Source organism: Salvelinus namaycush, chromosome 12 (genome assembly GCF_016432855.1).
Source record: "Salvelinus namaycush isolate Seneca chromosome 12, SaNama_1.0, whole genome shotgun sequence".
Classification (NCBI taxonomy): Eukaryota; Metazoa; Chordata; class Actinopteri; order Salmoniformes; family Salmonidae; genus Salvelinus; species Salvelinus namaycush.
In genome coordinates, this window is record NC_052318.1 from 44,679,317 (window position 1) to 44,695,383 (window position 16,067).

Sequence of the window (16,067 nt, forward strand, 5' to 3'; positions counted from 1 at the left end):
TTTGTGTTTTCATGACGTACCAATCATGGTATGAAAAATGGCGGCCTTGTGTAGTGAGTTTGGTGATTTAGTTCAAATAAAAAAACAACTGATATCTGTAATATCGCTTTGTAAAGAAAGAGGACTTGTACATAGCGTGAAATGGTAAGTAGCGCTCTTCTTGATGTTATTATGATCACTGTTCCTTTCAGTATAGAATAGCTAGATTTGGTGATCTCACAGTTGTTAGCCAGCTAGCCAAAAAGATCCAACATTTTCGTTCATTTATCGCTTGTCTTAATTCATCGGAATGGTGCTGTCTGAATGTGGACAGCCAGAGCTGTAAATTATATGGCTGTGAAAACGTACCTCAATCCAGGGAAGGAATATGTTGTTGTACTCCTAATAATCTTCAAATGATGAAAGGTGAATCGAGAATAACGTTATTGAAATGCTGGTAGATTTGAATTAAATCGCCGTTTTCGTAAGCTTATTAGGCTAGTTAATGCTACGCAACCCAGTGGATTTAACAACACTTCTTCTGGTAGCTACTCACTCCAACACTACGCGTTGCATTCTCATAGAATCCAATGGGTTGCTCTAGCATTAGCTACCCTAACATGCTGGTGAAAACGGCAATTTAATTAAAAACGAACAGTATTTCAGTCTTCTCAATTAACTTTTAATCATTTCGGGATGATTATGAGTATAACGACATTCCATCCCTGGATTGAGTTACGTTTTCGCAGCCATATACCACTCCGGGCTCTGGCTGTCCACGTTCCGGCATAGCACCATTCCGACTAAAAAAAAGAGAAGGGGAAATAGTCGGATCCTTTTGACTGACGAGCTAGCTAATGATAGCTTGCAAGTTTAGTCGAATCTATTTTGTTCAGAGTCAGACATGAAGCCTTCATATTTTCTGAATACAGGGTTCATATTGAAGTAGATAACACACAGAATTAACCACGTCAGTGATATCACCGATATTTGTGTGACATTATTTCAGGGCATCAGAGTTGGCATTTGCCCTGGACCCCCTGCCCAAGAATGAACTACCCCCACCCACATTTTTTACTGAGGTTTGTGTCCAGTAATGGCTAGTTCACGATAATATTGTCCTCACAAATGCATGAACAAGCTGCTGATCTTTTTGAATTGATCGCCGTTGAATTGGAGATCATTTGAATGTTTGTTACTGTCTCTCTCTACTCTGTCTGACCTCCTGGTTGTAGGAGGATGCTCAGGACCTGGATGCTCTCGGCCTGGCCAAGTCCTACTTTGACCTGAAAGAGTATGACCGAGCTGCCTACTTCCTTCGGGGCTGCTGCAGCCAGAAAGCATACTTCCTGTACATGTACTCCCGCTATCTGGTGAGATGAGGTTTCAGCATTCACAGTAACATCGCCTCTAGAAATCTACTCTTTAAAAATGAGAATAGAGATTTTTGCCTGAATCCTTGCAACTCCTCCACGATGGCCATCCTGTGTGTAGCCTGTCAATTCTGACAGGCTCTTATTTTTCCTTTGTTTTCCAGTCTGGGGAAAAGAAAAAAGATGATGAGACAGTGGACAGCCTGGGTGAGGAGCTAAGCTTTCTCTGCTGCCTCAATCAAAGCTTTGTCTCTAGACAGAGTTCAATGTCTTGATTGGTTCTATTTGTTTTGGTCTGTGATTGACTGCAGGGCCTCTGGAAAAAGGTCAGGTGCGGAACGAGGCTCTGCGGGAGCTGAGGGTGGAGCTGAGTAAGAAACACAGTGCTGGAGAGCTGGACGGATTCGCTCTGTACCTGTAAGCCCCTCCCACAATATCACACACACCCACTCAGTGGACTTGGACATGCCTGACACACATGTCTAGTCAGTCTTTAACCTCTTAAAGCTGTAATGTCTTTGCGCGTGTTTGTGTTTACAGGTATGGGGTGGTGCTGCGGAAGCTGGATCTGCTGAAGGAGGCGGTGGATGTGTTTGTGGAGGCGACCCATGCCTTACCTCTACACTGGGGAGCATGGTTGGAGCTCTGTAACCTCATCACCAACATTGAAATGGTAATGCACACATACTCACAACTTAAACAGATTCCCTTTTGTACCCACTACAATAGTTCCCAGATCTACTAGACTACAAAACATGTCCATGAGCTTCTATGGCATATTCCACTGATATACTTGTGTCTCCTCTCCATTTCGTCAGCTGAAGTCCCTGTCTCTGCCAGACTGTTGGATCAGAGACTTCTTCATGGCCCACATGTACACAGAGCTGCAGATGATCAAAGAGGCGCTGCAGAAATACCAGAGCCTGATAGAGGCAGGTTTCTCCAAGAGCACGTATATCATGTCACAGATCGCTGTGGCCTACCACAACATCAGAGGTGGGTTTATTTCATGCTTTGCTGTATCAATTTAAATGAGCAATGTGAAAAAATATATTATTAACATTCTCAAGCAGGTCCGAAGTATTTTATCCATTTTCCAGTCTGTGCTTTTCTTTGTGATTTAGATATTGACCAGGCTCTGGCTCTGTTCAATGAGTTGCGGAAGCAGGATCCCTTTCGCATTGAGAATATGGACACATTCTCCAACCTGCTCTATGTCAGGGTGAGACTCCACTGCTGCACCACAGTAATGCCTGTCTCCATCTGGAAGTCTCTCCGTCTTTATTGACCTGTGTCTGTTGTTTCCACAGAGCATGAAGCCAGAGCTCAGCTACCTGGCCCACAACCTGGTGGAGATAGACAAGTACAGGGTAGAGACCTGCTGTGTCATCGGTAAGGGTCCCGCCACCACACAGCGGACCCGAAAGCCACACCTCAACTCCAGACATAAACCCATATCAAAACTCTTACTACGTTCAGTGCAAGACCCAGACCACGCAATGAGACTGAAACTAGACCTTCCAACAGTCTTAAGAAGTGTTGTCTCTGACCAGCTCTCAAGTGCTGTCTGTCCTGTGTGTAGGGAACTACTACAGCCTGCGGTCGCAGCATGAAAAGGCAGCGCTGTACTTCCAGAGGGCTCTGAAGCTTAACCCTCGCTGCCTGGGGGCCTGGACTCTGATGGGCCACGAGTATATGGAGATGAAGAACACCTCCGCTGCCATCCAGGCCTACAGGTCAGACTGACACTCCGCTATGGCATGGCTCATCCTATGGGTCCCGGGGGAGTTGATCCTCTTGGTTTTTTTAATAGTTCTGTGTATGTTTTCTTTGTTCAGGCACGCTATAGAAGTGAACAAGCGAGACTACCGTGCCTGGTATGGCCTGGGACAGACTTATGAGATCCTCAAGATGCCCTTCTACTGCCTGTACTACTATCGAAAGGCCCACCAGCTCAGGTGTGCATTTGTGTAAAAAACAAAAACAAGGGAGAGGGTTTTTCTTGCTGGTGCTTCTTATCGTGTAGTTAAGTGTATTACCAAATGGTCACATACTGTAGTGTGAATGACGTGTCACTGTGGCCCTCCTCAGGCCCAATGACTCTCGTATGCTGGTTGCTCTGGGAGAGAGCTACGAGAAACTCTCACAGCACGTCGAGGCCAAGAAGGTTAGCAACAGCACCATTGTATTCCCGTCACTAGTTTTCCTTTTCCTGTATATTTCAATGTCATATTTTTGTCACTCCTGTAAGTTGTCATTTAAGTTCTATTCTTCCTTTTTGGCCAGTGTTACTGGAGGGCGTACTCTGTGGGGGACGTGGAGAGGATGGCCCTACTGAAGCTGGCAAAGTAAGGAGATCTTAGCGTGTACTTGTGTGTACCCGCTTAATGATGTGTTTTTGTGACTTGGTGCCGGGATTCAATCCAGTTGCGCTTGGTCTTTTTTTTTTTTAAGGTAATGATTCTGTGTTTGCGGCGGCAGCGTTCACTGTGAACGCTGCAGATGTTGGCTCAATCAGATATGATTTTTTAAATGTCAAGCGGACTATAACGTGGATCTACTGCTGATCGGGTTGAATCCCGACCTAACATCCCCTAACATGTTTTTTTTGTTGACAGACTTCACGAGCAGCTTAATGAATCTGACGACGCGGCCCAGTGTTATATCATATACATCCAAGACATCTTCTCCTGTGGGGTGAGCAACCTAACTGTCCTCTGTGTGTGTGTGTATATACAGTCAGGTCCATAATTGTTGACACCCTTGATAAAGATGAGAAAAAAAGACTATGAAGTAAATACAAATACTGAGCATAATTTTATGTGTGTTTTGTCCCTGAAATTATATATTTTTATAGTAATACAATTGCTCATAGAAAGAGATTTTGTTTAACAAGTAACAAAACAAATCTCAAATATGGGGGGGGGTCAATTTATTGCCACCCTGTTTTCAGTATAGGGATGGGCAACTTTAATGGGGGTGGGGGCCATAGAAAATCTGAACTCATGAGGGGCTGCAGTTGCTCGTGGGTCTGCGTACCCACATCCACGTTGCGAGCAAAACATTTTAGTGGTCCCCTCTCGACAGCAAAGATAACGTTTTGGAGTTTATTTTGTGCAGCTCTACACATTTTTGCCATGGTTGTAGAGAATATGTTGCAGTTTTAAAGCAAGTATATTCTACTTTGCCAACTCACAACAGTAAATTGAGACCCAGACTTGATTTCCTTTCGAGTTTACCATCCCTGCTATAGCACACTCTCCTTGCGAGGATAACGACACTGCGCCTTTTTCTAAAATGGAAAGAAGGTATACGCAGCCCAGCTTAAACGTAAAGACAGGCTGTTGTAGTACAATACATGCTCAAAATCCCATGTTGGCCTGTTTGCATTGGTCAGCCGAAACACGCGCACAAATTAGCAATAGCTGAAGACCACCTCTATCCGCACAAAAATATGGACCATTTGATTGCGTGGCATTACCTTAATGCTAATCATGCCTCAGCCTCAACTTTGAAATTCTGGTGAATTGAGAAAGTTGTTTCAGAGAGGCACTTTGGATCGACTGCTTAGATTGTGTCGAACCAAAGTGTCTGAATGAACAGCTCTCTTTCTCATCTTTTTTGTAATTACTTTGTTTATTTCTGTCTTTTTTTGCTATTCAAGTGGAATGTATGTGTAGGAATCTTGAATGATGGTCATACTCTTGCTTGAATAACCGTTGCTACTACTGACTGTATTGACATGAGTGAGACAGTCCCCTGCGAGCGTATGTACTCTAGGTGCTTCCTTTTCTTCCTACTTAAAGCTCTGATGAAGGCGATTGCATGCCGAAACATAAGCCGACTTTTGTTTACATGTCCCGTCAATAAATCTGTCAAATTTACGCAGCAACTGAGTGCACCTTTTTTTCTTTGTTCTCCCGAATAGTCACCAGTTTAAATGTTCTTGTGTAAGGAATATTTTTTGGGGATTTCCTTTTTCTAAAATGTTTTGAGATTTGGAGAACACTTTGGGAGGGATCTTGGATTATTCCTCCATACAGAATCTTTCCAGATCTTGATATCCTTCATCTGCTCTTATGGACTGCCCTCTTCAATTCAAACCCCAGGGTTTCAATGAGGTTCAAGTCCGGAGACTGAGATGGCCATTGCAAAATGTAGGTTTTGAGTAGTGCTTGGGGTTGTCTTGCTGGAAGTTCCACTTGCGGACAAGTGCCAGCCTCCTGGCAGAGGTAACCAAGTTTTTGTCTAAAATGTCCTGATACGTGGTAGAGTTCATGATGCCATTGACTTTAACAAGTGCCGCCCTATCTTGTAGAGATTACTTGTTTAATAAAATCTTTCTCTGAGCAATTGTATTAGTGTAAAATCAATCATGTTTTGCTCATCTTTATCAAGGGTGCCAATAATTGTGGACCTGACTGTATATAGGTATGTTTTGACCATCGAGTCAGTCTCTATGGCAAGGCCCCCCCCCCCCCCCAGTGTTTGCAGTTGGAGTTGGTGTGAAAGAAGTTTGTGCCAACAGGAGCAGCTGGAGCATGCGGAGGTGAGCACGGCCCTGCGTTACCTGGGCCAGTACTACTTCAAAAACAAGCTCTATGACGAGGCGTCACTCTGTGCACAACGCTGCTGTGACTACAACGACGTAAGTGCTCCCTGTACAACCTCACTCTTCAAATTGAACCAGTAGTGTTCGTTACCTGTAAAGTATTTATTTTTGATAATTAGATACACGCGTACTGCTTGTCTTGTCTGATGTATGGTGCGTTCTTCCACCAGGCTCGTGAGGAAGGCAAGGCTCTGCTCCGACAGCTCTCCCAGGTCAGAGACCAGACGGAGTCCTCAACCACAGACCTGTTTGGACCGCTCTCCTCCAACAACACTCCCATCAGGAGGGTGTCCCCCCTCGACTTGTCCTCCTTCACCCCCTGACACGATACCTTCTCTACCCCACTGGCTAGCAAAAAGCCCTGCTTCACTTTGACTCCATAATGGGACAACCTCATCTGTGCATTGTCATCGAAGAGATTGTTTGGAAATGACTACCCCTTTTTGTCTCTAAATGAATGTAAATATTATCTGTGTAAGTTTACGTAGTGAGGTGCAGGAGTTGCCACTTTTGAATATGAGATGAACTAACGGTCTGAAGTGTCAGTGGAAATGGCATGGAGAATAAATTCATTTCTTTCCAAGATTGAGGAACAATCTAGTTAATAATACTGCATCAGTCAACAAATTATTTTGTTGGGGATATAACAGTTCATCTTTAAGACATTTTAAATGGACAAAATGAGATTAACAGTCATACAACTAGAATCTCCAAAGTTATCCTGCATTGACAAACATTACTCATATCATAAATGTGTTTAATACTCAAACAAGATATTTGAAATCCTCAAACCCCCAACTGTTCCATGTATATTAACTATTCCACGGCTAGCACACCTGATTCCCCTTGTCAACTAATCATTAAGACACTTGAATCAGGTGTGCTAGTTCGGGATTACAAAAAAAATTGAACTGTCTAGGGGCCCACAAGAGTTGCTCTACAAAAACACATCCAATAGGAAGACACCTTCGTGTATTTACAGTAACATTTGGTATAAAATAAAGTGACATATTTGAAACGTGCCATTACAAGTAAACAGTACACATTTAAAATTTGGTTTGCATAATGGGATATGAATATAAATACAGACTCCTGATTTTCAGCTCTCAAGTTAACACTTTGTGACCCTGTACCTGCCAGAGGGGCAGGGACTAGAGGAAGGAGTCAGGTGGGAGCGCAGAATCTGTGAGTGGCGTGTGGTTTGATCCTCACGGCGTCCCTGTTTGTTTCGTGACGGGGTGCGTTGTGGGAAAAAGGAGAGGAAGAAGGGTCTTTTCTCTGGGGGCTGGTTCTCAGTGTTGCCTGCTGCTGCCCCTGCCCCACAGCCCCTCTTCTTACAGGAGCCGGGCGTAGCAGAGGCAGAGGGGGGCATCTGCATCTGGGCCAGGCACTCTGCCTTCCTCCTCAGGTCAGCCTTGACCAGCAGCAGGCCGTTCTGCAGCTCCACCAAGGTCTGGTCCTGAGGGAGGGACAGGAGGAGACGGACAGGAGTGGACAGGGTTAGAGAGGATGGCGGGGCGGGTGAGTGGAAGGAGAAACGCCACCTGGTGCAGTTGTGTTAAGTTTTTTTTAGTTTAGTGTTAAACCTGACAGTGGGTTGAGTAACAGGTAGTAAGAGGAAAGAAGAAGATGGGGAGAAACAATGAAAAGGTATTGGTCTAGGGCAGTGTCTACAGATTGAAACATCTCTTCACACTGTGGGAAATCATAGAAATGGTAGGGGAAACTAATGCTGACTCCCACCTGAATAAGTCTCCCACCTGAATAAATAAGTTAATTTTCAGAGTAACAGAAACGTCCGATGCAAAGACACACAAACTAGCAGCAGCCCCGCCCAACCCTAGTTCCCTACCTCAACAAAGTCCAACCCTGGCTCGAGGGAGAATTCTATGCTAGAATAGACGTGTACCTGTTTGGCCAGTGTGCCGTCTGCAGCTGCGAGCGCATGGCGCAGCCTCTCCCCGTCTGTGTTGCGGCAGCATGCCCTCTCTCCAGACTGCAGGTTCAAACCCAGCTTCTGCAGGTCCAGACGCAACTGACGCAGGTTCTGCAGGAGAGGCACAAACATGTTCCAACCCCAGTAACAGTGTTTCATACAGAATGTCTGAGGGGAGTGTGTGAGAGAAGACTAGGCCTCTGGGTACTGACCTTTTGGCCCTCCACCAGCTTGCGGTTGGCAGTGTTGGTCAGGGCGTCTGAGGGCTCTGGTGGTGTGCGCTGCCCCTGGAAACACCTCAGCTCTGGGAGACAAAAAGAGAATACTAGTTAGAAAGACCCAGCTCCAATCAACACGTCAACGGTTTAGACTTCCCTCTTGTTCCCACACTCATCATCCTGTCCCTCCCTTTCTTCTAACCTTGTTTTTTCTCCAGCAGCTCAGCCCGCACTCTGCTCAGCTCTCCTGTGGTTGTGGAGGCCAGGCGCTGGGAGCGACGGGGGGCGGGCCCCTCCGAGACTCCTCCCAGGGCCATGGGTGGGAAGAGGGGAAGGGGGGCTGGCTCTGCTAGCGCTACCTCTCCCTTCTCCAAGGCAGCATTCAGAGCCACTATCTGTTCATCACGCTCCTAGGATGGGTGGGAATGTGGAAAATAACCAACCTTCCGTAGCATGAGAACGCCACCATTTTAAAACCAACCCAAGTAGCTGATAACTCATCACCGAAAGACTGTCCTATCCCTCTCACCTCCATTTCCTGGTTGTAGTATCTCTTGAGACTTTTCTGAAGGTTGTTGATCTTGTCCTCAAACCTCTCCTCCAACAGAGCCCTCTCTGTCTCTAGGGTCTGGCTGAAGTCCTTCTCCATACCAGAGATGACCTCCATCATCTCAGAGAACACCTGCTCCCTGATGTTGGCCTCCAGCACCTCCTTCTCCTCCCGCTGCCGCTGCACCTCCCTCTTCAGCACCTCGATGGCCCGCAGCAGAGCCTGAACACAGCACAGACGTGACTCAGTCATGCACACTGGTTGAGCTTACAGGTCTCCACATGCAAACCGGTTGATCATTTCTTCACGGGGGGGGGGGGCGACATACATCTGAATCGAACATGGTGATGTCCCCCTCTTCACCATCACTGTCCTCGTCGTCCTCCATCAGAGTGATGTCATTGGAGTGAGGCTGGGGCTCCCGCAGCAGGGACAGGATGTAGGCCACCCGGGTCTTAGTGGGCGGCCCATGGACCAGCTGAGAGAGGAGACAGACCACACCGACGCAGGGGCCGCATTAGCTTTCAGAAATCGTCACTTTCAAAACGCAGATCATCAAAACAGTGCACCTATAGTTTTTCCTTCAAACAAAATACATTAGTGCAACACATTTGGCAGGAAATCGTTTTCATCAGATGAAAGAAGTGCAACGCTATTTGACTAGCAGCCACACAAGTAAATTAGATTAAAATGAAAATGCAGGGTATTTTTTTTGCAAAAAACATGCATGGCCATCATTTCTAATGCTTATCAGAGTAAGAATTTAGCCAGCTACATTTCAAAATGTTTGATTGAAGTTAATCTTGCATTTTAACTTGCTACTGTAGAAAAACTACACTGGAGGGAGGTACCAGAGAAAAGTAGCCTATACATCAGTCAGAGCGCTGTCTGGTGATACAAGAACAAAGATATTTTATCCAAGAGGAGGTGCAACTGAAGCACAAAACTCAGTCCTTTTCCATTCATGATTTGGAGCCGACCCGACTGAAGCCGAGCAAAATTTACAATAAGAAGCATTTTAGATCTGCGTTTACAAAAACACAGCAAGATATTTTTTTGCCGTTTTACCTTCCCTTTTCTGCGCGAAAAACGCAAAATCCTGCATTAAACACGACCCCGGCAAACGTCACAACTACACCCACTGGCCGGCTCTCTCTGATGCCAGGGCTGTGTAACTGCAAAGTAAGGCATGGTGAGATGGGTTTGTACCTGTGTGGCGATGGCAGAGAACTTGAGGGCCTGGAGGGTCTCGTCGTAGGTCGAAGCACAGGGGTTGATGTTGACCACCATACTGGAGCGCCCGCGGCCGCAGAAGAAGCCCTGGAGCACTCGGGTCAGTTTACAGTCTCTGAACGGCACCACCTGAGGGGCTCGTGGCCTGTAGGGACAGGAGAATGGGTTTATCAAGAGACCATCTGGACAGCACATTTTATACCCCCCCCCCCCCCTCCGTCTCAGCCTCCAGTATCTATGAAGCAACAGTCGATGTGCCGGGGGGCTAGGCTCAGTCTGTTATATCTGGTGTAATTCTCCTGTCTTGTCCTGTGTAAATGCAAATATGCTCCCTCTAATCTAATTCTCTCCAGGGGGCTGTCGGGCCCTAGGGTCATGCCTCAGAACGACCTGGCCTGATGACTCTTTGCTGTTCCGAGTCGACTTGGTTGTGCTGCTGCTCCAGTTTCAACTGTTCTGCCTGCGGCTATGGAACCCTGACCGGTTCACCAGACGTGCTACCTTGTCCCAGACCTGCTGTTTTCAACCAACTCTCTACCGCACCTGCTGTTGTTTCGACATCTGAATGCCCGGCTATAAAAAGCCAAGTGACATTTACTCCTGATGTACTGACCTGTTGCACCCTCTACAACCACTGTGATTATTATTTGATCCTGCTGGTCATCTATGAACGTTTGAACATCTTGGAGAACAACCTGGCCTTAATGGCCATGCACTGTTATAATCTCCACCCGGCACAGTCAGAAGAGGACTGGCCACTCCTCAGAGCCTGGTTCCTCTCTGGGTTTCTTCCTAGGTTCCTGCCTTTTCTAGGGAGTTTTTCCTAGCCACCGTGCTTCTACATCTGCATTGCTTGCTGTTTGGGGTTTTAGGCTGGGTTTCTGTACAAGCACTTAGTGACATCTGCTGATGTAAAAAAAGGGCTTTCTAAATTTCATTTGATTGATGTATTTGATGAATTCCTGTTCTGGAATAGAGTGTGTGGCCTACTTGTTGTTCTGGTTGTGCCTCAGAGCAGCGATACAGCGGCCCAGGGTGTGGAGGGAGGTGTTGATATTGTTGGCCTCCTTCATCCGCTCCCCATTGCGCTGGTCTTTACAACGCTCTGAGCCAGCCAGGTCGCAGACAGACAGCCTAGTGGGACAGAATCACTATTACTAAATGCCAGGCCACGGATACTCAGGATAAGACAGTGGGCCGGAGAATGAGAAGCGTGGATGGGACGTACTCGCTGACGAGTGTGGCCTGGCCCTGGTCAGCCTCTGGGTGGACGTGCAGGATCCGGGTGGAGAAGATGCTGTGGCTGCGGCTGGAGTTGTGGTTGAGGTGAGTGCTGGCAAAGCTCTGGTTCCTCCGGCCAGCCCTGAGCACTCTCCAAGCCTCCTCTGCACTGCGGACCTGCACCCAGGTGAGGTCTGCACAACACAAACAGCAGCAAAACTGTCAGTAATGTGAACAAACTACAACGAAAAGCTCTCCAAGATGATCTGCATAATATAATCACGATTAGAAACCATTCTCTTTGTGAATATAAGTGTGTGTGTTACCTTTCACGTAAGGGTTCCCCTGCTTGTCGTCACTCAGCCGCAGAGTGGCCCTCTTCTTGGGCTGCAGGGAGGGCGGAGCCTCCAGCAGGTCGTACAGGAATTCATTGTAGATCTCATAGAAGGCCACCCACACAGAGAACTGCACTCCCTCCTCCAGGTCCTCCCCTTCACTGTGGGACAGGCTGTCGGGTTCCAGAAACACACTGTTGTCTGAGTCTGCCGGGAGCGAGAGACAAGGGCATGTTGAGCAGTGGATAGGCAACCACCAGGATTATACAAAAAGGAAAACACTACATATTTCCAATGCCTATATAATAATAATAATAATAAGCAGCTTTGTAAAGCTGTGTACATAGGCCTAACTCTAGACTCTGCTTTAGGGCCCACTGGGTGTCAGAGACCCGAGCAATGTTACATTCAGAACATTACCTTCTAGCTGGGTGGCGATGTGGCTGGTTATGGAGAGTCCACCGATGCCGCTGTCCCAGGTACTGGTGCCGTCACGCATCCGAGAAGTCATGCCACCCTCCTGTGATAGAGGGGGGGGGGTGCACGTGTCACAACGTGACTTACAGCAACCTGGCCGTAAAATACTCCCACACTTCACTTCCTGACCCGTTCTCCCAGTCTCCCTCACCTCTTTGAGCAGAGAGTCTCTGCGGATCTCCTCAGCCCGGACCTCACCGGCGTTCAGCTGGCGTACCTCCTGGTAGAGGACAGGCTTGAGGTCCATGGCCCCGTAGAGGCGGCCCTGCAGCTTCCTGAACACAGACACCAGGGCTCTGGGAAGGAGGCCTGCCTCTCGACCCACTCCTAAAGGGGGAAAGGTCACGTCAGCGCTCGGTGAGATCTCCACTGTTAATATGGTCATATACTTACCAAACAGATAAACACACTGCAGTAGAAACGTTTGCCTTTCTGTGGTTACATCAACAATCCAATCTCACCCTGAACGGTGTAGGTCTTGCCAGAGTTGGTGACGCCGTATGTGTAGAGGAGACGGCTCTCTCCACGAAGCACGTCTCTCACCATCTCCTTCATTGTGCTCTCATAGAAATCCTGTTGTGTGGTCTCCGGGCCAAAGATCTGCAGAGGTACATATGAAAAGACGCCAGTGAGCATCGCGAACGTGTATGTTACAACGTATTATGTGCGTCATAGTAAAGTCTTTCATCTCGCAGGTTGTTTATGAACGGGAATCTGTTACCCGTGAGTAGCTGAATTTGTGCACGCTCTGGGCGACTCCCCTCTCTGCACACTTCATGTTCTGGGAGTCTTTGGGGGCTTTGAGCATCAGGCTCTCTTCGTCTTGCACACACACACAGCCCTGAAATGAGAGGGAGGAAAATGACACGCCTTGACGCGGGGAATGTCATAATGAGCGAGAAGCAATGATTAAGTGCAGATCGTACCTGTTCCTCTCCTCTTTCCTTCTCTCCCTCGGTCAGAGGGCGGATACGCAGAAACACCCTCACTCTGTCAGTGCTCCCCTCGTCACCGTTGCCTTTTCTGGCCACTCCAGGCTTCACCAACGTTTTCTAAATAAATCGGACAGATATGTGCGACAGTACTGTATTTCTGTGATGAGCAATGGAGTTGTATGTATCGTTGAACATTTTCATACTATAGGCCTATCCCCGATCCCCTTTTGTGTAAATCAGCTACACACTTAGAAAGTATCAATGGAAAGCAGTGTTCGAGGTGCAAAATGTTTGCGAATGAATAAATGACAAGAAGAAAAAACGACAGGATTGATAGGTCAGAATGGCTCTGAGCATTTCTGAGAAAATGGTCACTAAGCAAATGGTTTGACCAGAGGATAAAGGATTACAGTGTTTGTGTGTTATAAAGCTCTTATTGTGAAAAGATGGCCTCTCTCGTTGCTCTGTGACAAGTTGTTGGAGGGCATCACGCCCAATAAATAACTGTCCAGCGTCTACCCTAAAGCCCTTTGCAAAGAAAAGGGACACAGTCTGGGAAAACTCAAACACTCACAAATAGTCTCCAACTTCACTAACTGCTAAACAGCTGTATCAACTGTAGCAGAAGAGTCATTGATAAAAGCGGTCACCAGAAACAGGAAGTCATCACAATGTCGTTACTTTCGCTGATGTACCAGTAGGCCTGTAATAAAGGAACCTTGGATATCTTTTGAGCGCAATGTTATTACTTCAGAGTGAAGGCCTCTCACCTCTCTGATGGATGGCCGATGTTCTAGCCCCGGGGAGATGATGGAGAGCTCAGGCAGAGTGACCCCGTTCAGTCGGCCTCCGATGTCAGCTGCCGTCGATTCAAACACAGCCATGCCATCTTCCTCGTTAGACAGGACTCCACACGGAGACGCCATAGATAATGCCATAACAACCTGTTGGGTGACTGAATTAAGATTCTGGGATCACAGAGCTGTCACGGGTAAGTGAAATCTACATCAACATGTTTTCCAGGTTCACTTAGTTAGTTGGTGAAAAGGGTCCACTTTCATATATACACACACAAGGCAATATGTTAGAAGGGGATCTTACATAAATTGAGAGCCAAAAGTCAAGTTTGCAGGTCTGCAAAAGACAAGACTGGTGGTTATTCTAGAGGGTAGTTATCCCCGTTTGTTTTCCTCTCTCAAAAGTGGTTTAATGTCCAACTAAGTCCCACCTCATCTGTTGTGTAGAGCCAGTTAACGTTATTTTTATGCCTCAATCCAAAATGGAATGACGGCATTATTACTTTTAGACATAAAAGTAGCTACAGGACTGTTGCTGCAGAGCTGAAAACGCAGCCAAGATTTTTGAACCCACATAAAGCAATCCATTGGCTGTCTGTTATTGGCAGGTAACGTCACACGCAAGCAGACTACCTGGTTTGTTTAGCTAGCTAACATTTTAATAGTTAACATCGTTTCTTAATAATAATAAAACTAATTAGCTATGTGTTGAAGGTTTTTTTTCTTCATGTCTAGCTAGTGGATTAGCAAAAACAAGATATCCTAGTAGTTTCTACCGTAGACAGTTACTGTTAACGTATGTTAGCAAAGCCAAGGTCCTTCCCTTCAGGCTTCTTTATCAAGTCAATGCTGAATTATTTACCTCGTCAGTCAAGGGGATGAGCGGCGTCTGTGAGTTATCCTCGTAAATGCCAAAAATCGAACTTTTGAAACCGAAACAACTTACTCGATCTAGCCATGAAACTCCACCTGGCAAATGTCCCCTTGTTAGCCTTCGCGCACAGCCACTTCCCCCAACGCGACTACTGATTCAACCAATTCAAACATCGCGCTTCATGTGCACAACCAATCACAGGAAAAAGGTTACACAAATGCCGACCAATACGAAGTTCGTGGCTACAGACATAGTATTCTATTGGTCAACTAAAATGACTAAAGAATGCGAATTTAGAAAGTGTTTCTTTTATCATTTGAATGTTTTTGTTATTTGTGGGTTATTTTATATATACAAATGTTCTAATACTGTCTGTTATCTAGGAAAATGCCATTGCATGGACCCTTGTCCTGGATAAAAGATAATCCGGACCGGTTGTAGTCCAAGACTATGACTGGGTTTAGTCTATCAAATCTAAGGGGAACTGCTGAATGAGGGAAAGGGTGATTTTGTGGTTAGAGAGCAAAAACACTATATGCTGTGAGTACAGGGATGGGATTTATGTCACCAATGTAGCAATGAGGGTTTGAAAAGAAAACTTGAACCAGGCAGCATCGCCGACCTCTTCCATACGGAGAGGAATAACCATTTTGAAAATTAACTGTACACAGGCCAGGGTATCTATCTTATTAAGATGCGACATCAATACAAGGTGGACATTTTTTAATTCACAAAAAAATTGGAGGATGCGGGCATCGATCCCGCTACCTCTCGCATGCTAAGCGAGCGCTCTACCATTTGAGCTAATCCCCCGATGTGTCGATACGGGACCATATGAGTTTATAAACGAATAGTTATCAAACACATCACTATGGTGCTGTAAATTGTTCAGTTAATGTACTTATTACTTCTACACAGCGGCAGCCACAGTGAGTCTGCGCAAAATTAACATTTCTCTTTTTCATATGAACGATCTAATTTGGCTTATACTGTACTGAGTCATATTGGGTGGGTGGAGTAATTGTATGACCAGAAGATGGCGAGCGGGGTTGGAAGTGAGTAAATGAGCCTGCTGTCAAATTAGATACTGTATATGCTTTTTTAATGCATGGCATCCAAGTGTTCATGAACCGTTTGCACACGATAGTCATGTAATTGATCTAAAGTTAGACGGCATTGCAGATCGGTCAATTCTTACTAGCCTACCCCTGCTAGCACGAGCTTTGAATGAATGGCTCACTCTTCTCTTCGTTAGCTGACCAGTTAGCAGAAGCTCGCTAGTTAGCTATAGTAAGTCACCAGCAAAACATTGCTAGTATGTGCTTGTGCGTATTTGTGCGGAAGTTAGTAGTTTCATATGTCCGCTTAGAAAGGTGTTGATATGGGTGCTTCATGACTTTTGAAATATTCGTAGGGCATTTCGTAACACTGCTCTCAAGGTGGTAGCTAGCTCTAGCTAGCGCAACATTTATTTTCACCCGTCCGTACATATTCAGTGTGGCCTAACCTTCTTAGTTATTTATCTGA

At 46.2% G+C, this 16,067-nt stretch overlaps 2 protein-coding genes and 1 non-coding gene across 8 annotated transcripts; 1 reads left to right on the forward strand and 2 right to left on the reverse strand.

Moving 5' to 3' along the window:
* Window positions 1-37: 37 nt before the first annotated feature.
* Window positions 38-6,547, forward strand: LOC120057306 (cell division cycle protein 23 homolog). Its single transcript, XM_039005880.1, has 16 exons — window positions 38-144; window positions 989-1,061; window positions 1,215-1,352; window positions 1,517-1,559; window positions 1,664-1,769; window positions 1,893-2,025; window positions 2,171-2,348; window positions 2,477-2,574; window positions 2,663-2,744; window positions 2,935-3,088; window positions 3,191-3,310; window positions 3,444-3,519; window positions 3,639-3,700; window positions 3,971-4,049; window positions 5,881-6,000; window positions 6,135-6,547. Exons 1-16 carry the CDS (start codon window positions 38-40, stop codon window positions 6,285-6,287), a joined length of 1,722 nt encoding a protein of 573 aa, XP_038861808.1. The 3' UTR covers window positions 6,288-6,547.
* Window positions 6,548-6,700: 153 nt separating this feature from the next.
* LOC120057304 (kinesin-like protein KIF20A) lies at window positions 6,701-14,697 on the reverse strand. 6 transcript variants are annotated; one of them, XM_039005877.1, is made up of 18 exons: window positions 14,529-14,674; window positions 13,971-14,003; window positions 13,640-13,824; window positions 12,861-12,986; window positions 12,656-12,775; window positions 12,396-12,534; window positions 12,086-12,261; window positions 11,878-11,977; window positions 11,449-11,664; window positions 11,130-11,316; window positions 10,892-11,035; window positions 9,878-10,046; window positions 8,997-9,146; window positions 8,648-8,890; window positions 8,321-8,528; window positions 8,113-8,204; window positions 7,874-8,011; window positions 6,701-7,423 (listed from the first exon to the last, which is right to left on the reverse strand). In XM_039005877.1, the coding sequence occupies exons 3-18, from the start codon at window positions 13,805-13,807 to the stop codon at window positions 7,076-7,078; spliced, it is 2,724 nt and encodes a 907-aa protein (XP_038861805.1). In that variant the 5' UTR covers window positions 13,808-13,824; window positions 13,971-14,003; window positions 14,529-14,674; the 3' UTR covers window positions 6,701-7,075. The 6 variants fall into 6 exon arrangements, with proteins under 6 accessions (XP_038861805.1, XP_038861802.1, XP_038861806.1 ...); XM_039005874.1 differs by lacking the exon at window positions 13,971-14,003 and having other exon boundaries at window positions 14,613-14,697; XM_039005878.1 differs by lacking the exon at window positions 13,971-14,003 and having other exon boundaries at window positions 13,640-13,813; window positions 14,613-14,679.
* Window positions 14,698-15,280: 583 nt separating this feature from the next.
* Window positions 15,281-15,353, reverse strand: trnaa-agc. The gene has a single exon. It is a non-coding gene; the product is annotated as a tRNA-Ala (tRNA).
* Window positions 15,354-16,067: the final 714 nt, after the last annotated feature.

Coding starts and splice junctions, on each gene's coding strand:
- LOC120057306 (XM_039005880.1), top strand. CDS start 38: ATGGCGGCCTTGTGTAGTGAGTTTGGTGATTTAGTTCAAATAAAAAAA. Junction 2,575..2,662: donor CCAACCTGCTCTATGTCAGG/GTGAGACTCCAC, acceptor TTGTTTCCACAG/AGCATGAAGCCAGAGCTCAG. Junction 3,311..3,443: donor CGAAAGGCCCACCAGCTCAG/GTGTGCATTTGT, acceptor GGCCCTCCTCAG/GCCCAATGACTCTCGTATGC.
- LOC120057304 (XM_039005874.1), bottom strand. Junction 11,978..12,085: donor GAGACTCTCTGCTCAAAGAG/GTGAGGGAGACT, acceptor CCTCTATCACAG/GAGGGTGGCATGACTTCTCG. Junction 11,665..11,877: donor CATCGCCACCCAGCTAGAAG/GTAATGTTCTGA, acceptor CGCTCCCGGCAG/ACTCAGACAACAGTGTGTTT.